Source organism: Carlito syrichta, unplaced genomic scaffold, assembly GCF_000164805.1.
Source record: "Carlito syrichta isolate Samal-C Ts95f unplaced genomic scaffold, Tarsius_syrichta-2.0.1 Scaffold287509, whole genome shotgun sequence".
In the NCBI taxonomy this organism is placed as follows: Eukaryota; Metazoa; Chordata; class Mammalia; order Primates; family Tarsiidae; genus Carlito; species Carlito syrichta.
The window spans coordinates 477,936-502,640 of record NW_007231605.1 but is presented as its reverse complement, the minus strand read 5'-3'; the positions used below and the strand labels follow the sequence as shown (position 1 = coordinate 502,640).

At 37.3% G+C, this 24,705-nt stretch overlaps 1 protein-coding gene across 5 annotated transcripts in view; it reads left to right on the top strand.

Annotated features, from left to right (window-relative positions):
- The first annotated feature begins 4,911 nt into the window (after positions 1-4,911).
- The window catches only part of EIF4G3 (eukaryotic translation initiation factor 4 gamma 3), a 181,505-nt gene continuing 161,711 nt past the window's right edge, over positions 4,912-24,705 (top strand). For 4 of the 5 annotated variants that reach the window (XM_021709853.1, XM_021709852.1, XM_021709851.1 and 1 more), the window contains exons 1-5: positions 4,912-4,950; positions 12,641-12,661; positions 13,510-13,689; positions 14,254-14,368; positions 24,422-24,519. In XM_021709853.1, coding sequence (XP_021565528.1) covers positions 4,927-4,950; positions 12,641-12,661; positions 13,510-13,689; positions 14,254-14,368; positions 24,422-24,519 — 438 coding nt within the window. In that variant the 5' untranslated portion in view covers positions 4,912-4,926. Of the gene's footprint in view, positions 4,951-12,640; positions 12,662-13,509; positions 13,690-14,253; positions 14,369-24,421; positions 24,520-24,705 lie in introns of those variants that run through there. The other variant, XM_021709854.1, reaches the window with a different exon arrangement.

Genomic DNA, 24,705 nt, shown 5'->3' with positions numbered 1-24,705 from the left:
GTGTTGTTGGATAAGTTATTTATTGTTGTCAGCCTTAGTTTTCTCTTCTGTAAAATGAGAAATTTCTGATATCTTTCTCTGGTAGGATTTCTGGAGAAATCTTTGGTATACTTGTTTTCTAAACACCAGTTAAATTTCTTTCATCATATCCCAGAGAATTAAGTGAGTAAGGGTGTTTGTATCATTGGCACAGGCAGCACCAGTAGTTATCTTGGAGAAATAAGGGAGGAGAGAGATTCGGGGTTGAAGTGGCACTGCTGAGCAGGAGATAACTGAACCAGCATTGTATAGGTATAGGATAAATTGTTGGGAAGAGTTGGCTATTCTACATCCATAGGAGATGTGGTGCCTATCTCATTTATTTTACTGTAGGGTAGGTGTTAATTGGCATCTTGATTGGGATAACAGGTTGTAAAAAACTGCCCTAAAGATTACAGTTCATTTAGTAAAACTTTGGCCTCTAAATGCCAGTCGAATTTTTGCAGTGACCATTAGAACACAAAACAAAACAAAACAAAAACACCTCCATATACTTCCAGATACCCTCCATGGGGTTGATACCATTTCCCACTTGAGAATCACTTACAGATTATTTCACAGGATATTTTCTATCTGACCTAAACTCAGGTAGTTACCTAAACTCTAAGAGATTCCTGGAGGAGATGCGTATTTTAAAAAACAAGTCGTAGATACTTGCATGATAAAAACCATACATTGAACAGCAGTACATAAATAAATATTGATTGGTTTACAGAGAATATAGTTTTAAGGGGAAAACATCTGTGTCCTGGGATATGTTTGATTTGAATATTTAACACTTAAAGTTGAATAAAGGCACAATTTTTTTTTTTCATCTATGGTGGCTTGCTTTGGTCAGATAGCATTAAATCAAGGGTTAGAATTAGCCTAGAGACTAGTAAACAGAATTTCCATTTCTCCTATATTACAGTATTCATAGTGACTATCTTTCTGATTACTTATATCCTTTTATACTTTGAGCTTTTTTATTTTTTAAAAGGAATTTGATGTTAGAAGAGGTTTTCTATTTTGTTTCTAAAGTTCAATAGCAAATACACAATTTTTTTGTGGATGCTTAGTAAAAATTGCCAAGTATGTTCTATAAACATTGCAAAGAAAAAATACTATGTTATTTAGGTGGACTATTTGGAAAAGAAAACATCATCCAGTTTAGTAATCTAGAACTTATATGTTTTTTTCTATATAAAATAAAGTTTTCTGAATTGTAAAAAACAAAAATAAACTTTAATGCATCTATAGGATGCATTTCTTGGAACTAGTTTTATTTAGAAGATCTTAAACTATGTTTGGCAAGGTAGAACTCTTTCTGAATCCCTACAAATCAGGAATGCTATGTTTCACATCTTCCTGGTGCCATTCGTTTTTGTCTTTTCCAGGAATTTTTTAGATTAATTAGGGTGTTCTATTCTTTTTGTATTTTATAATCTGAAGAGCTTTTAGAATTTCAGTCTTCTTCAAGAAATGCTAAGTCATTTTATTTGCAGAACAGTTTTGGCTTTAGAAATGTGTCAGCTATTTTTACATCAATGTTTGAAAATCCTGAGGTAATTAGAAACTAAAGAACAGAAAGTACACTCAGAATTAAAATAAGCCACTTGGTATAATTTAAATTCTAGCTTGAATTGTTTATTTTATGTATTTTGGTCATTGAAACTTAGGTAGTTGTGATTTAAGGTCACTTATGTTTCTGTCCTTATTTTACCTTGGGGTTTCACAGTGGAGATCAAGTGTTGGTTATATACTGTGAGTAGTTTTTTCATTATTAGATAGACCAGGAAAATGGTATTTGAAAGTGTTTATAGGACAGAAACATTGTGCAGTTTGTTATTATGTAATTTTAGTTCCCATAGTTTTCATAAATCTGGAAAAATATGCTATATTCAAAACAGTTGGGTTTAGCATAAATAAATAATGAGTTTCATACCAGCAGAAGCAGCAGCAGTAATAGTATGTGCCATCAAGGAATATGCTACCTGGTGACAAGCATTGAAACTGTACATGTTTTCCCGTTGGAGTTTGGTTCATTTTCGTAATTTTTTTTTTTTTATAAGAAAATCTGGTTCCAGTTAGTCATGGTAGCTCACGCCTGTAATCCCAGCACTTTGGGTGTCCAAAGCCAGAAGATTACTTGAATCCAGTAGTTCAAGACCAGTCTAGGCAACATAGTGAGACCTTGTCTCTACAAAAAACCAAAAATAATTATGTGGGCATGGTGACACCTGTCTGTAGTCTCCACTACATGGGAGGCTGAGATGGAAGAATTGCCTGAGCCCAGGATGTTGCGGCTGCTGTGGTGAGCTGTAATCGTGCCACTACAACCTGAGTGACAGAGTAAGACCCTGACTCCAAAAAAAAAAAGAAAAAGAAAGAAAGAAAAGAGAAAGCTGATTTATGTAGTTTTTTTCTTTATGACCCCCTAAATGTTTCTCTACTGAAAGTTGTGCAGTTACATTCCTAGTTGAAGTAAATGTGTATTGCTATAGTCAATTTCTTAGACTTGGAATGTAAAATAAATGAAGGCTTAGAACTTGCCTTTGGGGCCAGACCTAGCACATCAGAGTTGAATGCATATTAATAGCAAACCAGGTATCTGTACTGTCTTATAACCAGGACTTTTGGGTTTTTTGGAGCTTGATGCAAATCTGTGAGGGGCAGTTTTATCTGGTGTTTCATTCACAGGGAGCTGTAGAGTGGCAACATAGATCATGAAGAAAATATATGTGAGAGTCAGCAACACTGGGATTCAGTTTTAGCTTCACTAAAAATTATCTTTTGAGTCTTAGATTTCTAATCTGCAAAATGGGTAAAATATTCTCAAATGATATAATATTGATGTGCTGTGATAACAGCACCTATTTCAAACTGGTATTGTGATGATAAAGTACTTGCCTATTGCAATATCTGGCATAAGTCCTTGATAAGTGTCAATTTTCTTTAGTAGTCAGAAAGCCTGTCTTTTTAAAGCTATGAATGAAGTATTCTGCAAAGATGCGCATTTCTCAGACTCGGTGATGAGCTGGCCAAACTCCTCTTATTCCTGACATAATTGGCTAGAGCAGCACTGTGTAATAGAACTTTCTGTGATGATGAAATTATTCTGAAGCTGTGATGTTCACTACTTTAGCTCCACTACCACATGTGGCTGTTGAGCAATTTAAACATAACTAATGAGGCTGAAGTACTGAATTTTTTGTCTAATATGGCTAGTAGTTACAGTATCAGACAGCTCATCTTTAGGGCTTACATCCGATTCTTAGTGAAAGCTAAATTATATTATTGATCACATGCAGAGAAATACAGAAAAATTTAGAATGGAATAACCTTTATTAGAAGTTTTCATGAAACAGCAGAATATCAGTGTGACACCTGAGTAATATTCTGCTATGTGAACTCTTTACAGCTTGTCCCTTTGTAACTTGTTAGAGAATCATAGTACTATCATTTAAGAGTACTTTAGGCTGAGTGTGATTGCTCACCCCTGCAATGCCAGTACTATGGGAGACTGAAGCAGGAGGATCACTGGAGGCCAGCAGCTTGATGTTGCAACAAGCTGTGAACATGCCATCAAAGAGTACTTTCGGTGTTTTAAAGATAGTCACCAAAGGCATTTTTTTTTTTTTTTTTTGAGTTGGAGTCTCACTCTGTTGACCAGGCTGGAGTGCAGTGGCATGCCCATGGCAACTGCAGCCTTGACCTGCTGGACTCAGGTGATCCTTCTGCCTCAGCCTTCCAAGTAACAGGAACGACAGGTGTGTGCCACCACACCTGGCTAATTTTTTTAAATTTATTGTAGAGACAAGGTCTCACCAAGTTGTCCGGTCTCAGGCAATGCTCCTGCCTCTGCCTCTCAAAGTGATTACAGACATGAGCCACCGTGCCTGGCTACCAAAGACATTCTCAATTGCAGATCTTACTGTTTATCTTTCTAGTAGGCTGAGTTATTTGCTGCATAAAGCTAGGGATTTCAGAACCATATTTTTGATATATTTTTATTGCTTTGCAATTAATAAACACTGGTATACCTCCAAGATATTGTGGGTTTGTTTCCAGACTGCTGCAATAAAGTGAGTCAAAGTTTTTTGGTTTTCCAGTACATATAAAAGTTATATTTCTTTCATACTATAGTCTATTAAGTATACAAGAGTATTATGTCTTAAATGATGTATATATTGTAATTAAAAGATACTTCATGGCTAAAAAATACTAACATTATCTGAACTGTCAGCAAATGGTAATCTTTTTGCTGGTGGAGGATCTTATCTCAGGTTGGTGGTTGCTAAAATTTGATGTGGCTGTGGCAATTTCTTAAAATAAGACAACAAATGAAGTTTGCCACATTGAGTGACTCTTGCTTTTACAAAACTTTCTTTGCAGCAGGTGATGCTGTTTGATAGCATTTTACCTACAGTAGAACTTCTTTTATGATTGGGGTCAGTCTTCTCAAACCCTGCAGTGCTTTATCAGTTAAGTATATATAATATTCTGAATCCTGAGATTCTCTCTCAAGAAACCACTTCTTTTCTCATTCATAAGAAGTAACTCCTTGTCCGTCCAAGTTTTATTATATATATGGGATTACAGTAGATTAGTCACATCTTCAAGCTCTACCTCTAATTCGAGCTCTCTGTTTGCCTGACATCTGCAGTTACTTCCTCCACTGAAGACTTGAACCCCTTAAACCCACCCATTAGGACTGAAATCAAGTTCTCCCAAACTTCTCCTAATGTTGATATTTTGACCTCCTCCCACGAATCACAAATTTTTTTTTTCTCTTTTTTTGAGAGACTTGTTATGTTGCCCAGCCTGGCCTCAAACTCGTGGGCTCAAATGATCCTCCCATCTTAGCATCCTGAGTAGCTGGGACTGCAGATGCCACTACTCCCACCAATGTTCTTAATGGCCTCTAGAATGGTGAGTTCTTTCCAGGAGGTTTTTAATCTACTTTCCCCAGATCTCTCAGGTGAAGCACTATCTATGGCAGCTGTAGCCTTACAAAATGTATCTGTGTGTGTGTCTCTTTTGAGTTGGAGTCTCACTTTGTCACCTAGGCTGGAGTGCAGTGGCTGGGCTCTGGTAATCCTTCCACCTTAGCCTTCCAAGTAGCTGGAACTACAGGAATGTGCTATCACACCTGGATATATATATATATATTTATTTATTTATAAATATATATATATTTATTTATTTATTTTTGAGTTGGAGTCTCACTCTGTCACCAAGACTGGAGTGCAGTGGCCGCTCCTGGCCACCGCAGCCTTGACCTGCTGGTCTCCAGCGATCCTTCCGCTTCAGCCTTCCGAGTAGCCAGAATTACAGGCACGCGCTACCACGCCCGGCTAATTTTTTGATTTTATTGTAGAGATGAGGTCTCACTGTCCAGGCGGGTCTCGAACCCGCGGGCTCAGGCAGTCCACTCACCTCAGCCTCCCAAAGGCGCGGGATTACAGGCTGAGCCACTGAGCCTGGCTTGATGTATTTATTATAGAGATGAGGTCTCACCAAGTTGCCCGGGCTGGTCTTGAACCCGTGGACTCAGGCAATCCACTTGCCTTAGTCTCCCAAAGTGCTGGGATTATAGGCTGAGCTACTGAGTCTGGCCACAAAATGTATCTCTTAAATAATAAGACTTGAAAGTCAAAAATCACTCCTTGATCCATGGACTGCAGAATGGATGTCGTCTTAGCAGGCAGGTAAACAACGTTATTCTCATACATATCCAACAGAACTCTTGAGTGACTAGGTGCATTGTCAATAAGCAGTAATATTTTGAAAGGGATCTTGTTTTTTGAGCAGTAGGTCTCAACATTGTGCTTAAAGTATTCAGTAAACCATGCGGTAAACAGATGTGCTGTCATCCAGGCTTTGTTTTTCCATTTATAAAGCATGAGCAGAGTAGATTTAGTATAATCCTTAAGGGTCCTAGGATTTTTGTAATGGTTGATGAGCCTTGACTTTAAATTAAAGTCACCAGCTGCATTAACCCCTACTAGAAGAGTCAGCCTGTCCTTTGAAGCTTTGATGCCTGACTTCTCTTGACCTATGAAAGTGCTAGATGGTGTCTTCTTCCAGGTGAAGGCTCTTTTTTCTACACTGAAAATGTTGTGCTTAGTTTAGCCCCCTTCGTCAGTGGTCTGAGCTAGATCTTATACTTAACTTGCTGTAGCTTCTATATTAGCACTTACTGCTTCAGCTTGCACTTTTATGTTATATAGATGACTTCTTTCTTTAAACCAAATGAACCAGCCTCTGCTAACTTCAAGCTTTTCTTCTGCATCTTACTCACCTCTCTCAGTCTTCTTAGACAGGAGTTGGAGTCTTAGTCTGATTGAGACATTGACTTTAGTGAATGTTGTGCCTAGTTTGGTCTTCTATCTAGACCACTCACACTTTCTCTAGATCAGCATTAAGACTGTTTTGCTTTCTTATCATTTGTGTATTCATTGTAGTAGTGCTTTTAATTTTCTTTTAGAACTTTTCCTTTGCATTCATGACTTGGCTGACTGGCCCAAGAGGCCTAGGTTTTGGCCTATCTTAGCTTTCCATATGCCTTCATCACTAAGCTTAATTATTTCTAGTTTTTTATTTCAAGTGGGAGACTTGGTAGAGGAACACTAAGAAGCCACTGTAGGGTTATTAATTTTAACATAATGGGATAATTTCAATTTTTTTCCTCAAGGAATAAGGCAGCCCAAGGAAAAGGGAGAAAGACGGTATATAGGTAGATCAGTCTGGACACATACAACTTTTTTTGATTAAGTTTGCTGTCTTTTATGGTTTGGTTCACGGGGCCCCTCCAAAACATTTACAATAATAACATCAAAGAACAGTAATCACAAATAACCATTAAAGTTATTAAAAAAGTTTGAAATATTGTGAGAGTTATCAAATTGTGACAGTGAGACACAAGACACAAAGTGAGTACATGTTGATTTAAAAATGAGACTGATAGTCTTTCTTGACACAGGGTTTTCAGAAACTTTCAATATGTAAAAAAATGCTGTATCAGGAAAGCACAATTGAATGAGGTATGCCCATACTCAGATTCTTTTCTCACTTGGGAAAAGCTAATGTGATTAAATAGAATTTTTTTTTTTTTTTTTTTAGATAAGAGTGAATTTTCCTTTTTTATTTTAAAGATGTGGGGTACAATTCAGGATTCAGTACATAAGTAGTCACCATACAGGTAATGTTTAGGCCTCCCTTTGGTCCTTACTTCGCCTGGTTTGAGATAAGGTACCCTTATTGATGTTATGTGTCACGTGCCCCTCATCCTCACCCCACCCTCGGCAGTTTCCCACTATTACCACTTCCTTTCTTATAGTATTTTGATTCAGGGGCTGCTTGTGAGTGAGAACATGTGATACTCGGTTCTTTGTTTCTGTGATAGTTCACTCAGTATTATAGACTCTAGTTGCTGAAAATGAGAAGATGATTTTCAGAGAATTTCTGATTATATAATTTGTTATAGATGTCCTGGTCTTCTGTTGCTTTCAATAAGCAAAGTCATGAAAAATGATACATTGTCATTAACACCATGCTCAAATACCATTTATTTGTGTTTTTGGATAGGAAGTTTGGGTAATGATACAAGCTACTGTATCTTTAGAATGATTTTCTAAGAAGAAACATTTTTCTTATGGTTTCTGGAGGGTTTTAAGTTTAGTCCCTGTTTGAATCTGTTTGAATCTGTCCAAAATACTACCTCAAATGAGAGTTTTCACCTTCCCCTGCCATTCTCCTGTCATACTAGTGAGCCATCGAGAGACAAAAAGACTTAAAACAGATTGAAATGAAGTTTAGGAGATGATTTTTATGTTGTACATGTTTCTCTCTTCTCTGCTATTGTCCTTTTCAGTATTTTTATAAGTGAGTTGGATAAATGACATTTTGGGCCAATTTCCTTACGTTTATGTGTTTTGACGTTACATGTGATCGCTACCCAAAACAATCTGTACAATCCAAAATGATGGATTCACTTTAGCCACGTTTCCAAAGTTACAAAATGCCCTGTATGAGCTTCAAAACACAAATGTTAAAAGTGAAGAGCATGACTTCTTTATCCTGGTTATGTGTAAAGAAATTTTAAAAGTTTTAAATGAGCCGGACTCAGTGACTCAGCCTGTAATCCCGCGCCTTTAGGAGGCTGAGGTGAGTGGATTGCCTGAGCCCGCGGGTTCGAGACCCGCCTGGGCAGAGAGAGCTCATCTCTACAGTAAATTGAAAAAAAAAATCGGCTGGGCACGGTAGCGCTTGCCTGGTAATTCCAGCTACTCGGAAGGCTGAGGTGGGAGGATCGCTGGAGCCCAGCAGGCGAGGCTGCGGTGACCGGAAGTGGCCACTGCACTCTAGTCTGGGCGACCGAGTGAGACTCCAACTCAAAAAAAAAAAAAAAAATAATAATAATGATAATAAATAATAAAACAAATAAAAGCTTTAAATGAGTGTAATTCAGGTACCAAATCAGTAGTAAAATTTGATTGACAGAAGAGATCCTGTGATTCTTGGTTTCATTGGTGGAATTATAGTTGTCATGCATAAGCAATACATTTTGTTATTTGTTCAGCAACAGATATTTTTTGAGTGAGTGCTAAGTACATTCTGGGCAGACCTCACCTTGATATATGTGTTTGGTTCTCTAATTAGTGAGAATGTGGGTAATAGGAGCAGATCACACTAAAAGATAAAACTGGTCTGGGAATTAAAAATCTTGGTTTGAGGGATGGGGGAGGGTTGTAATTGTAATAGACAGTGATGTTAAAGTTGGCAGTGGTGGCAATCTTTAGATAACTTAGAGATGTCACTTATGGAGAAGGATTTGCTTTCAGTGTGATTTTAGGGCTAGATGCTGGACAATTGTGAAGGTAATAGATAAAAATTTGGAGCCAGTAGAGGGAAGACTTTTGCAGTGTCTGAACTCTATTTAACAATGAAAAAGATTTGTCGAAGTTTTATATCCCCTAAGGGTTTCTCATAAACTACTTTCAAACTTTAGATAGATGATTACACTAAGAGACCTGTACTGTCCTTTCATCCAGGAGAGGTTTGATTCTTAATGATTCTTTATCACTCATCTGAGAAGATAAAGAAGTTGAAGGGTTTCAAGCAGTTTGGGGAAGCCCATTTATACATTCATTTTAATAATCTGTGGTTTACTACTACACTTGCCCATCTAAGAATTTTAATTTCTTGCACTATTGTTAAATTTAATTCTTCATTTGCAATTAAATAGTTAGGAAAGGATACAAAGAAGAGAATATATTTTTTAGTTTTTTGCATTTGTAGCCATTATAGCTTTCCTAGACTTGAAGAGTCTTGTGGTGGCTGTGGTGGTGGTGGTCGGGGGTGGGACGGGGCATGTTTGTGAAAGAGATGTTGTATTTTTAAGAGGACAAAACAAGCTCCCGATAGCCTGTTTTTATAAACATACTAGTGCAGTGAAGTTGAGCAAAAGTAGGTCTGTAAAATGGTATGTCAGGAATATAAAAGCACATGAACATGTTTCAGTTATGGAGATAGAGAATTAGAGTTGTGTAGGTAGAAGAAATTCGTTTTCTTGAATGATAAATATGAATTTTATAAAGTAACTTGATGGAGAATTTTTCTTGCCTAGAATTAGTTATACTCGTTAGTATAGTTAGATAAAGGTCTTGCCATATCTTTTTTAGCCTTTGTACAGGAAAGATTTTTCTCTTTTCAAGAGACAGGTCCTGCTCTATCACCTAGGCCAGAGTACAGTGGCATGATCATGGCTCATTCCTTTGTTTAAACGAACCTTCTATCTCAGCCTCTTTAGTAGCTAGGACTACAGGCTTGTACCAGCACACTCAGCTAATTTTTAATTTTTTTTTTTTTTTTTTGCAGAGATGGTGTCTCACTATGTTGCCCGGGTTGGTCTTGAGCTCCTGGTCTCAAGTGATCCTCCCACCTTTGCCTCCTATGCACTAAGATTACAGACTTGAGCTACTGTGCCCAGTCAGAAAAGATTTCTTTTGACTGACCATCTTATTTGAAAATATGGGAGTATTCCATTTCATGAGAGGTAGTATGTGTAATAGTTAAAAGTACATGCCTAGAGCCTAGAGATGGGAGACCTTTAGCAAGTTATTTACTCTCCCTGTCTTTCCATTCCATATATATCCAGTAGTAATAGTACTTGGTCTAGCTGGGCATAGTAGCTCATGCCTATAATCCCAGCACTTTGGGAGACCAAGACCAGTAGTTTGAGACTAGCCTGGGCAACAGAGAGAGACCTCCCTCTCTAAAAAAAATAGTAATAGCTAAGCATGATGGTGTGCACCTGTAATCCCAGTTACTCAAGAGGCTGAAGTGGGAGGATTGCTTGAATCCTAGGAGTTCTAGGCTACAGCGAGCTTTGATTGCACCACTGCACTCCAGCTTGGGTGATAAATCAAGACCCTGTTTCTAAAATAATAATAACATTAAAAATAGTACTTGCTGTCGAGGTTGGTGTGGGACTAAGTTTGTATATATGTACAGTGTTTGTGATGGTGTCTTTATTTCTTCCTAGCTTCAAAGCTGAAATCTTAGTGTATAAAAATTATTGTATGTCAGTATAACCAGAAAGTTTGTGTTTTACTAAATCAACTCTATGTTAATATTAGGAAAATCATTAGAAGCTCTTTTTATTTCAAAGTCACTGAAGAAAAAAACAGATTTTGTTTTTGTTTTTGTTTTTTTGAATTGGAGTTTCACTCTGTTGCTCAGACTGGAGTGCAGTGGCTGCTCCTGGCCACTGCAGCCTTGACCTGCTGTGCTCCCGCGATCCTTCTGCCTCAGCCTTCCGGGTAACTGGAACTACAGGCGTATGCTACCACGCCCAGCTAGTTTTTGATTTATTGTAGAGACGAGGTCTCGCCAAGTTGCCCAGGCAGGTCTCCACCCGTGGGCTCAGGCAATCCACTTGCCTCGTCCTCCCAAAGTGCTGGGATTACAGGCTGAGCCACCGAGTCCGGCCTGAAAAAAAGTTTTATACTCCTTGAATAAGATGCAACCTCAGTTATTCTGGACAGATTTGTTAAAAATCCCATCAGAACAGTTGGAAAATAGTGGTAAGAAAAGTCGTCAAATATAGACTTTTAAAATCATTGGAAAACTTTACCCACATTTGTTTTTCTTACTCTGCATAAGTTAATGAGTTTGTTTTCTTTTTCCTCACCTCACCACTCCATAACACCATGTTTCTTCAGATGATATATATGCTCTGACATTATTTGATTATAATATAACCGTAGTAGATTATCACCTGTGTCCTTTTGATACTTTCCTTGTCATGGCTGCCTTACAGTGTTAGTATTTTTATCCTTTGTGTCCGACATGTAGTAATTATCAGTAAGTTGATCAGATGATTGACTCTCCTCTTCTTGAGGACTGTATCATTTTTATGACTCCTGATATATTAACCTTCTTATAAAAGTCCTAAAGTTCATCCCTGAAGTGTTTTTAAAACTCACATATATTGATGTGTAATAGATTTTGTCTGCTCTGTAATTAAGAGAAGTTCAGTAATGGGAGGTTTGCTACTTCATTGTTCCTGTTTGCAGCCAACAGAAATTGTGTCTGTCACCAAAACTGTCAGTGACTATTGCTGTAGTTATAGCCCAGCCCAGGTCCCTGCGTTATCAGCTTTACCTCTGGTGCTTTGTCTTCATCTCCATCAACTACTACTCTCTGTGGCCTCCCCCATTGAATTCTCCCAATCACTCCATTCTCCTGCTATACCTTTCTGTCCGTTGCTTTTCTAGGACTTAATCTCTTTAGGGGTCTCTTTGTCCTGTGGTATGAAGGCTGAATGGGACTAAGCCTTGGGCACTATCCCAATTCTTCCACTTGAGCACAAGATGAAAAGTTTCTTATACCATCCATGGGTAGCTTGATGCTTAAGAGTAGAACAAAATAGACCTCATTGGGCCCAGTGGTCAACTGTGTTTGGCTGTATTTGAACTGGTAGTGACACTCATGTCTGGATTTGTGAAATGATTCAAGAGATTTTGGCTATATACCACATTTTAAGGTTGATATTATTATAGTTCTCCATTTTAGAGCTAAAGTTGGCCTCTTATATGCCTGATTAGTTGAAAAGAGCAAGTTTTTTTCATGAAGAGTGATATGTACTAAAAAGTTTAGTTATTTCTCAGGACTTTTGCCAACGTCAGAAAAACAAAAGACGCTTTTATTATTGTCTTATCTTCATTCATAGAGATGCTAAATAATGCCAGATAACATAATGGGCGTTCATAAGAGTCAAGAGTAGGAATTAGTGGTCCCAACTATATCTGTGCTACCAAACAGATGTTCCCTTTCATACTGCTATAACTTGTGGCTGCTATTAGAAGATTTTTGCCACTAGACTTACTTATTTTTAATTAAAAGTGATTCAATTCTTCAATTTTGTGTGTACTTGAATTCTCAAGTGGAGAATTGTCATTCTGATTTTCTAGTCTTCTTTCTTCTCCTATTATTACTAAGCAGAAAGATATTTTTGTTGAGCTGCATGCTATGTCCTACCCCTTCCAACTGATTTGTAAGCTTTTCCATTGGCTTTCTTTCTGTTTCCTGCTGCTTTCTTGCTTCATAATTGAAGGGAGGATTCAGACCCATTCAGGTAAAAAACTACTGGTTGTGCATGGCCTCTTTATTACTCTACCCCTTATTATTATTACAGTGAGATTGATAGCTCTTGAAACGTTCAAGTTAGAAATTTCCTATTGGCATATTGTTTTAAGTCTCTTAACTCCTGCAGTGAGAACCATAAATAACTACAAGTGCTGGTTGCCATTTGAGTGATTTGAACTGTGCTCTTTCTAGACCATTCTTTGGCCTGTCTAGATTCTTCACTTTTATTACAAACTGTTTTAGAAAGCATAATTGTGTTCAGTTTAGTATGGGATTATGTCACTTTTTGAGAAAACAGTTTACTTTACCATGTGACAATCCTACAGATGATTTTAATTTAGCTTTGCCCTAATGGACTAGGATGAAACTTTTTCTGTTCAGAGAGTTTTTTTGTTCTTTTGAGTATTTTACAAATTGAACAGTAGGAAAGTACTCTTAATTTTTAATAAGTTGATAATGAGCCACCTTTTTAGAAAAGAGTCAATGTTTTTATACTGTAGAAAAACTATAGCGATACCAGCAACCTCTTTTGTTATATCCTACTATATATTTTAAAATTAATGGCGGCACAGGATTTGTATTTTTAAATAGCTACGACTTAGAAATTAAAACTGCCCTCTTGTTTTCAAATGTGTGATGACACTGATCAGACCTTGACTTAGAGTGATATATTTTGGGGGAACCCAGCTATAGGTAATTTATTCTCTTTTTATCTATATTGTATTTGTATTTCAAGTTCACCAGATTTATATTAGTGGAAAAAAGGAGAAAGCTCAAGATTGTAAAGTTTATATATTCCCCTTTGTGAAAAAAAAATTTCTTTTTCCCTCTTCCCAGTTTTTCCAGAGGCCTCAAATACAGCCTCCTAGAGCTACCATCCCGAATAGCAGTCCTTCCATTCGTCCTGGTGCACAAACACCCACTGCAGTGTATCAGGCCAATCAGCACATCATGATGGTTAACCATCTGCCCATGCCGTACCCAGTGCCCCAGGGGCCTCAGTACTGTATACCACAGGTAAAGTATCTTTCAGGCATAGGTAGTCTAGGAATACAGTGGGAATTAATCCAGATTCTCATCAGAGGGAGCTGGGAGGAGTGAGTGTGGTATTGGTTTCTGGTGATATGTCAACTTTTTTGTTGGTTATTAAGTCTAGCCATTATGTCATTTTCCATATTGTTGTACAGAGAAAGTTCTACATCTGATTTTTACTTAAAATTTTCCAAGATGATAGAGATATTGTCTTTATTGCTTTTCCTCATTCCCTTCGCACAACCAATGCTCTAAAATGGACTCAGTAATTATACTGTTTCTGTGATGTCACTGAATGTCATTGAAAGCTGCCAGCTTGAAATAATTGTATAGTGAGCTGATGTCTGCCTATGCACTGATTTGCAGTATGGCTTTACCTAAGGCACATTTTCTTCATCCTCATTGCATCTTGATGAAAAGCAAGTATTTTGAATGTGTTTAACTAGTGACTTTACCTCTTTTAAATGATTCTTTTTCTCAGAGAGCTTTGTTTTCCTTAGTAAATGACCTTCATATTATTTATAAATGTCTGTGCTTTCTCTTTTCTAGTACCGTCATAGTGGCCCTCCTTATGTTGGGCCCCCACAACAGTATCCAGTTCAACCACCTGGGCCAGGTCCTTTTTATCCTGGACCAGGACCTGGGGACTTCCCCAATGCATATGGTAAGTAGTAAAAAAAAAAGCAGTTTCTGCAGATTTTTTTTGTGTTTATTTTGTTTTGTGGGTCAGTTTACATAATGAGGCTTACTAGTAGGAAGGATTTTCAAATAATATGTTGTAGACAATTCTGTCCTTTTTTTTTTTTTTTTTGAGTTGGAGTCTCACTCTGTTGCTCAGACAGGAGTGCAGTGGCTGCTCCCAGCCACCGCAGCCTTACCTGCTGGGCTCCGGCAATCCTTCTGCCTCAGCCTTCCAAGAAGCTGGAACTAAAGGCATGTGCTACCATGCCCAGCTAATTTATTTTTGATTTATTGTAGAGATGAGGTCTCGCCAAGTTGCCCAGGCAGGTCTCGAACCCCCAGGCTCAGGCAATTCGCTCACCTTGGCCTCCCAAAGCGCTGGGATTACAGGCTGAGCCACCGAGCCCAGCCTGTTTTTTGTTTTTTTAAAGAGATGGGGTTTCATTATGTTGTCCAGGTTGACTTCAAACACTTGGGCTGAAATTATCCTGCTATCTCAACCTTCCATGTAGCTGGGATTACATGTACATACCACTGTGCCTAGCTTTGAAAGTTACTTTTAAGAGAATAGCTTACAAGGAAAGAAGTATTTTTAGTTAAAGACACCTTCTGAAGGAATTGATATTGCTGCTGGAAGAGACCCATGTGACAGAGTTCTGACATCATCTGCCAACTCACCATTAAGTAGATTTCTACTGAATTTTGCTGATGGCATAAAAATACACTTTCTTCCTTAATGATGATTTGTTTTTCGCCAAGCATTTAGCCTCGTCTTATTATATCTTAGAGATTTTGTTAATTTCTTTCACACTAGAATATAATTTTCATGATGACAGGGCTTTTTATTTGTTCACTGCTATCTCCCCAGATCCTAGAACAATGGCAGGCAGGCAGTTGGAGAATATACATAGGGGTAACTGAATATAACTTGTTGAACCTTTGATTCCTTATTTGCAAAATTGTAATATAATCTCTGCCATGGGAAGATTTTGGAGATTAGTAAAAATAAAAATGCCTTGGAAAAATAAAGGTGCTTTTAATGTAGAGAAACAAATGCCAAGCTTATATTTGTCGTGTGAGCTAATGCTGAAGTTAAGGAGTACTGAAAATTACTTATTTCATTAAACAGATTTCTACTGCATACTATACTTGTTTTATTCCATAGAAGATGAGTTAAGGGATGAATTCAGTAGGTACTAGAACAGTTAAGCTTTAATATTTAGTAAGCATTGATCTCTTATAACTACCAATAAAACAAAGACATATTAAATCATCTTAACTAGTTTAAGATGGTGATCTATCCATTAACCAATTTATTACCATAGGGATTTAGTGGCTCATTTAAGAATCTTTACAGCTGGGCTCGGTGGCTCAGCCTGTAATCCCGCACCTTGGGAGGCTAAGGTGAATGGATTGCCTGAACCCGTGGGTTCGAGACTCGGCTGGGCAACTTGGTGAGACCTCATCTCTACAATAAATCAAAAATTAGCCGGGTGTGGTAGCGCGTGCCTGTAGTTCCAGCTACTTGGAAGGCTAAAGCAGAAGTATCGCTGGAGCCCAGCAGGTCGAGGCTGCGGTGGCTGCAGTCTGGGCAACAGAGTGAAACTCCACCTAAAAAAAAAAAGAATCTTTACTGCAGAACTGATTTGTATTAAAATAGCCCAAGAAAATTTTTCTTCAGTTTTGAAGTATTTAAAATATACAAAGCAACCAAACGTTACCTGGCTTTACTTCTTTTGGAGAACAGGAAAGCTTTCAGTGACCTTTGTCAGTATTGCCTTTTGAAACTACCACTTCAAAATGATATTTACTAGCCCCCATTATCCTTAGGGAACATGGTCCAGGACCCTTGGTGGATGCGTGAAACCTTGGATAGTACCAAACCTTGTATATACCATATTTTGTTGGTCTTATAATCGAGAGGGCTACTAAGTGATTAATGGGTATGTATCATAAAATGTATGAATACACTGGGCAGAGGGATGCCTCATGTCCCAGGTATGATTAAGCAGGACAACACAAGTTGTCATTATTCTACTCAGAAGACTCAAAGTTTAAAACTTATTGTTTATTTCTGGATTTTTTCATTTAATATTTTCAGAACATGGTTGACCACAGATAACTGAAACTGCAGATAAGGAATAAACATTGTATTTTATTACATCACTAAATGTCTCAAGTATATATGTTTACTTAACTCAACTTTATTAAGTTGTATCATTTGATATTTTCAGAACAATATGTGTTACATATATGCGACTTTTAAAGTTAAATAGTATATGTCTGTTTCCCAGTTTTTGACATAGAATATTGCCAGTGCTGTTGAAGTGTTCCTTGTGTACACTTTGGACTAAAAACATTTAGAAATTTGAGATAAAATAGTGTAAGATGAGATTCTTAATCAGAGTAAACATTTTAAAATTAACAATATTTCTCTTTCATTTCTATGTTGCAAAATCATTTTTAAAGGTGTCTTACTGAATTCGTGGCTGCTTTTACTTAGAGATTATGCAAATCTCTTTTTGACTCAGAAAATGTCATCTTTAAATTTCTTATTATAAGTCTGTGCCAGTCCTATTTCTGCTCATAATACTACTACTGCTGCAGTATATATAGAAACAATATTGATAAGTATACTAATAGGGAAATAATTTGCAAATTTGAATAAATAATATTATATCTAATTTTGACTTTATTTCTATTAGATATGTATCTTTTCATTTTTATTTTTATGAAAAACAGCATGTTGAGGTACAAAATTGTATCTCTGATATTATTGATGTCTGTTCTTACATTCTTACATTCCCAGTAAATTTACTCATCTAGATTTAAAAACCATTTAAAAACCATTCCCCCAGTTTCCTTAATATTAAAAAAAGATCTTAAAATAACTCATTTCATTATGAAAGTAACCAAGTTAATGACAAAAGTCAAATAACAAAGTGCATGAAGTTGAAATAGCCAGTTTCACTCCTTTTCCACTCTTTAAAAAAATAGCTTTACAGTTTGATATATATTCTTTTAATTTACATATAAACAATTTTGAATACAAATGAGCATGTACTATTTATAATCTAAAGCTTCTTGGTTTTTTTTTCATCTCACAGTATATTCATGGACATCTTTATATTTCATTATCTATAGAGTTCCTCTCAGTTAATTTTTTATTTTTATTTTTATTTTTGAGTTGAAGTCTCACTCTGTCACCCAGACTGGAGTACAGTGGTCGCTCCCAGCCACCGCAGCCTCGACTTGCTGGGCTCCGGCAATCCTTCCGCCTCAGCCTTCCAAGTAGCTGGAACTACAGGCGTGCGCTACCACACCCGGCCAATTTTTTATTTATTGTAGTGATGAGGTCTTGCCAGGTTGCCCAGGTGGGTAGGTCTCTAACCCGCGGTCTCAGGCAGTCCACTTACTTCGGCCTCCCAAAGCACAGGATTACAGACTGAGCCACCAAGCCTGGCCTATTTTTTATTTTTTTAGCATATTTTTTATTTTAAAATTGTGGGGTACAGTTAAGGGTTAGATATACAAACATGCATTGTGCAAGTACCCTTTTGAAGAGGTGTGCCCCCGCATTCCCAGACAGATATTGACTACCGTTAATCCCACCTCCCTTTCCCTCCCTGCCCCCCCCATAGTTTTCTGCCACTGTCAATCCTTTTCTTATAGTATTACGATAGTTGTTCAAGGTCCACTTATGTGTGAGAACATGTGATACTCAGATCTTTGTTTCTGTGAGAGATCACTCAGTATTATAAACTTCAGTTCCATCCAGGTTGCTGCGAAATTCATGATTTTATTCTTTTTTAAGACTGCGTAATATTCCATTGCCTCTGTGGAAATCAGTGTGGCGATTCCTAAATGCTCTAAAAATGGACCTTCTATTTGACCCCGCAATCCCTCTACTGGGAATATACCCTGAAGAACTCAAATCACTCTATAAAAAAGATACCTGCACACTTACGCTTATTGCAGCATTGTTCACAATAGCAAGATCATGGAACTAACCATGCTATCCATCAAAAGAGGACTGGATTTTTAAAATGTGGTACATATACTCAGTTTATTTTTATTTATTTATTTATTTGAGTCCAAGTCTCACTTTGACATCTTTATATTTCACTATCTACAGAATTTCTCCCAGTTTATTTCTATTTATATATTTCTTTATTTGAGTCAGAGTCTCACTCTGTTGCCCAGGCCGGAATGCAGTTGTACGCTCATGGCTGCCGCATCCTCGACCTGCTGGTCTCAGGCAATACTTCTACGTCAATCTTCCAAGTAGCTGGAACTACAGGCGCGCAGTACCATACCTGGCTTATTGTCTCATTGCGTTTAAAAGCTACATAGTATTCCATTTTTGGCGTGAATCGTAATTTATTTTTCTAGTTCTCTACTGTTTGAAATTTATATTATTTTCATTATTTGGGCAGATATTTTAGCTTTAAAATTTGCCACTAGTTAATACGCTTTTATCAGAGTAAAAGTTCTGGTTTTACAGTTCCCATCAATTATAGGTCCTTCAGGTATAACATACTTAATGGTCTAGAATTCATAACTTTTCCTCTTTTTTTTAAGCCTCTCTTTCTCTTACTTTTTCATTTCTGGTTAATTTTCTTCTGAGCCAGATTTCTCCCCTTTCCTGTACCACCTTTACTGTCCTGATTTCTTTTTTTTGAGTTGGAGTCTCACTCTGTCACCCAGACTGGAGTGCAGTGGCCACTCCCGGCCACTGCAGCCTCCACCTGCTGGGCTCCTGCGATCTTCTGCCTCAGCTTTCCAAGTAGCTGGAACTACAGGTGTGCACTACCACGCCCAGCTAATTTTTTGATTTATTGTACCGTCCTGATGTTTGGTTCAGGTTATAAATAACTGTGGGGACAGGATCAGAGATCTGTATTCTGATGTAGGAACCTTCTGTTCTAAGGCAGAGGACCTTCTTCTGTCAACTAACAAATAATGAATCTGAGATGTGTTGCTTCTTGCCCTGCTACTGAAATTTGTGAGTCAACTGGTTTTTTCCCTATAGTTTTTAGCTCTACATTCTTAACTTTTGAATTCACTGCAGCATACTACCATTTATTTTTGTACTCAGTGTAACTATTGAATGATTTCTCAAAGAATATTTTTACCTTTACTGAAGTTCTATAGCTATCTTCTCATTGGTGTTTCTTAAGCATTTTGATGCTTGTCGTATCAGAAAAATACCTGAGGAGACTGAAAGTATTTCCATATGAACTCTGAGATGATGGCCCGAGATAGAAAATTTAGGTTTCGATTATTGGCAACAGTGATGTTTGTAATGAGAAAAAAAAAAGATTGAGGATTTACAGTGATTAACGGTTTATTCACCTCTGCTTAAAACCAGAGTATTATTTTTCTCATTCTACTAAATCATTTCCTCCTCTTTTGTCATCTTTTCACTCTTTTTCTAACTCTCTATAGGTGTGGGCATCTTATTCAACTTATGAGAGCTCAGGGAGTCATTGTTCCCACTGTAGAGTGTAGGGATGGGAGAGTCTGACATTCCAAGTTTAATTCATTTGTATTTTCCTGGAGAGATAATATTGCATTTGGTGATGTTGCTATATCCTAACATTATTATTATTCTCAGTTTATTAAGGGACGAATTTATTTTTCTGTGCTGAGCTGGATATTTAACCACCACTATGTTTATCATTGTCGAGAATGTGTAGAAGACATGCAATGTGTAGGGCATTGTTCTAGTTAACTTTTGTGGAATGTAGATGTTAAAATATTCTTCCTTCCTTTTAGGATCTTGTAGTATATTTCCTTAGGTTTTGCCAGTGAAGAGAAATCTAAATATTGACTATACCGGTGATTTCCAGATTTTTCAATATCATAGGCAAGTAAAAGTCTACCAAAGGATCTTACAAAAAAGTAGGACTGAAGTTATTTCAAAATAAGAATAGTTCTTTATAAAAATTTCCATTTGTTAATCGTGTGTGTGTGTGTGTGTGTGTGTGTGTGTGTGTGTGTATTTCATGATTATTGTATACATTTTTCTATGCATCACTGATACTTCTTACATAGACTGGAATTTGGGAATCACTGGTCTGAAACTGGGATCACTAAACTTTTTCCGTAAAAAGCCAGATAGTAAATGTCTCAGGCTTTGCAAACCATAGGGTCTCCTTTGTAGCTCTTCAGCTCTGCCATTGTAGTATAAAAGCAACCATAGACAATAAACTGCTAATACATGGGTGTCTTTCAATAAGACTTTTTTATAAAGTAAATGTTGGTACACTGGGTTTGTCCTTTAGACTGAAGTTAACAAACACCTGATCTAGGTAAACCTACCACATTCCATGCATAAGAAGTTTCAGTTCTGGAGGTGTTAAGTAACTTGCATCAAAAATAAAAGGCATGCAAAGTTTATTCATTTTTAACGAGTTTCTAAATATCATTGATATATATGTGTGTGTGTGTCCACATACATATACATAGTCACAGTAGTTTATAAAAGGAAACTTGCTTAGTAGGGTAGATTCTCTACTCTGTTGGAATCCACAGTTAAAAAAGATACTTAATGTTTAAATAATTGTGTTTAATCTCATTATAGTGAGATTCTTCTGTTCTGCCAGGTTTATTCAGCCATCATTTATTGGATATATGTGATATGCTAGCCTTTTCCCCAATCATGTGGACTCAAAATTGTTTTATGAGAAGAATCTAGTTGCTTTTTTCCCCCATAGAGTTGGTTCATCTTTTGTATCTTATTTCACTTACCTTGAAAAATATGGCTAGATGAGCAGATTATGTTGCTTGTCTAGCCACATTTGAAACCAACTTTCAGAGTTTATTTTTTTTAACTTCTGAGTTAGTGATGTCATAAGGTTAGTGACATTGCTAATTTTGAGAATAGGTTATTCACTGCTGAAGGACTAGCTAAGGTTTTTTTATCTTTTTACATTGAACTTAATAAAATTGTTGTCATACCCTCTGTTTAGATCTTTTCCAAATCTGGTTGTCCAACTCTGACTGATAGCTGCAGAATTCTAGTACTGTAAATCATACTGCATCCAAGAAATTTGCACTTGAAGAGTTTTATGAGTGTGGTGGGGATGCTGCTGATAATAGAGACAACATTATTTGACTGTTGGTTAGTCTCAAGGATTTTACCTGTTAACTACCTTCATATACATTTTTCTTCCTTCTCATTACTCTGAATCAGTTATTCATGCTCCTACAGAAGGCCACGTCTTTGTGTGTGCACTAGGACCCATCATATACCCATTTAAGGCTATCTAGTAATCCTTCTTTTGTCTTTCCCACATTGGCACCCTCCTCCCGCTGGATTAGTGATATACTGTCTCATTGCCATATTAAACATTTTTTTAATTGACTTTATATTTCTGTCCAGCTATAACTGTTTTTCTGTACTTTTACAGCAAAACTTTTTTTTCACTTAGAGCCTCACTTTGTAGCCCAGGCTGGAGTGCAGTGGCACGCTGCTCACGGCCACCGTATCCTCGACGTACAACAAAACTTTTAAGAAAAAGAGTTATCTGTACTCACAGTCTTTATTTTGTTACTTCTCTTTCCCTATTGAACCCACTGAAATTAGGCTGTGTACACCCCTCATCTCTCTGCCCAGATAACTTTTGTTAAGATCACCAGTGATTTTTGCTTTGATAAATCTTAGTTGGCCCCTCAGTACCATTTGACATAGTTAAGCATGCATCTCATTCTTGAATAATTGTCTTCATTTCAACCACTGCCTTGGTTTTCCTTTTTGTATCCTTTGCTGTGTTTTTCCTCATTTTATTTTTATTTTTATTTTTGAGTCAGAGTCTCACTCTGTCACCCAGGCTGAAGTACAGAGGCATGCTTACGGCCACCGCAGCCTCAACCTGCTGGGCTCAGGTGATCCTTCTGCCTCAGCCTTCCAAGTAGCTGAAATAACAGGTGTATGCCACCAGGCTGAGCTAATTTTTGGATTTTATTGTAGAGATGGGGTCTCGCCATTATGTCCAGGCTGGTCTTGAACCCGTATGCTTGGGCAGTCCTCTTACTTCCACCTTCCAAAGTGCTGGGATTATAGGCGTGAGCCACTGCCCCTGGCCACAATTTCATTTTTGAGGTTCTTTCAATCTGTATTCATTTCCTTAGTTATCCAGTTCGTGGTTTAAACATGGTTCATATTCTTCCAATTCCAGAATGGATAACTAACTCATACTTATCTTCTGACTCCAGTTTTGTGTCTCTTTCTGTCTATTTAATATGTCCATTTGAACATCTGATAAACATCTCAAACTACACATGTCTAAAATTGAGCACTTGATTTTTTTGACCCAAACCCTACTCTTTCAGTTTTCCTCATCTTAGTAAATAGTACTTCTATTCTTTTATGTGTGGAGGCAAAAAACCTTTGAGGCTTTTTTCTTTTTTTTTTTGAATCCTCTTTTTTCATACCAACATCCAGTTCATCAGCAAGTCTGTGGACTCTATCTTAAAATATATTCAGGATCTCACCTATTTTCTACACCTCTACTCTAAGCACTCTGGTTTGAGAGTGACTATAATAATAGTCTTAAGTTTTGTTTTGTAGAACAAAAAATTTTATTTTTAAAATAAAAACCTTTGAATAAAAGCATTACAGATCAGGAGCTGTATTTACACGTATTAATTGAAGGCCCAGTTGTGCATCTAACACTGAATGGGCACAGCAAAGGGTCATACAGACAAACACTTCGATTCTACCTCACCAAACAATCTGATTAATGCAGAAGAGGAAGGGGCGTACCCATGCAGGAAATCTGCCCAGAAACTAAACTGGATGAAATATGCCAAGTTAGCAAATGATTGAAAGTAACCCGTCTCCAAAAAAGTCATCTCTCATTGTTACAAAAGTGCTTAAAATCTACACACGAGCCCTGTGCCTAAGTTATAATTTTTTTGTTTTGTTTTGTTTTGAAGTCAGGCTGCACTCTGCCCAGGCTGGAATGCAGTGGCATGATTACAGCTCACCAGAACCTTGACCTCCTAGTCTCATGTGATCCTTCTGCCTCAGCCTCCCAAGTAGCTGGGATACAGGTGTATTCCACCATGCCTGGCTATTTTTTTTAAATTTATTTTTATTTATTTTAAGGATGTGGGGTACAGTTCAGGATTAGGTAGATAATTTAAAAAAAATTTTTTTTTTTTTTTTAGAAATGAGGTATCACTGTGTTACCCAGGCTGGTCTCCTGGGCTCAAGCAATTCTCTCGCCTTGGCCTCCCAAAGTGCCAGGATTGCAGGCATGAGCCACCACATCTGGCTGAGTTTTGGCAGTATAAGGAGTGGGGGGAACAAGATAGTTTCATACAGATGGGCAGTGTAGTAAGAAACCTGAACAGAATGGAAGAGATGAATGTACTCCAGGGACAGGGGTTAGGAGATTATGGGCTAGAGCAAAGGTGTGGGTTTGAGTATGGCAGAAAATGTAGTTTGGAACCTGAATTCTTAGTACCTAGACTTTTTCTTTAGGCTTACTTGTTCTCAGCCTTTTTCCCACCCCAGTATTATAAGGACATCTAATCTTTAATGTACCTCCCTATGACAGTGATTCTCTATAAGTAAGGTGGAGAATTAAAACCACCTTTACTCCCAAGATGGTCATACATAGACCTTCGTGCCTCTGAGCAAATCCACACACAAACATACACAAACTCTTGTGTGAGTCACTCTTGCAGGTAGTGGGTCCCAGAATAATATTTTTTTAAAGCAGTGCTGTAGCACTTCTCTTGTTGTAGCATGATAACTCTGGGATAGATTAGCAGGGGTTGGGTGTTTAGGTGTTTTTATATTGAATGTTTGTAAATGTTTAAAGTCTACATAATTTTGTGAATAATTTCTTGACCACATAAGTAGCTAGAGAAGAACTAGTGCCAAGAGATGGTTTAAGAATGCTTAATGTTTTTGTTTTTACCTTTTGAAAAAAATTGTCCAGAGACACAGTGCCGTTGATAGTCCTGTAGTGTTTGATAATGTAATTGAATGCCTTTTTATTTTTGTTTTCTAATTTTTTAGGAACGCCTTTTTACCCAAGTCAGCCAGTGTATCAGTCAGCGCCTATCATAGTGCCTACGCAACAACAGCCCCCTCCAGCCAAGAGAGAGAAAAAAACTGTAAGAGATCTTCATTAATTTTTCTTATTTTAAATTGGAAAGTCTGTTCAGTTATCACATATGTTTACCCAATTATTGTTTATCTCACTTTACAAATTACTGTGTCATTTTAAAATTCCTCTTAGATTCATACCACATGACCTGGAAGATGTGTACGGGCATATAACTGGAAGTTGTACACACCAT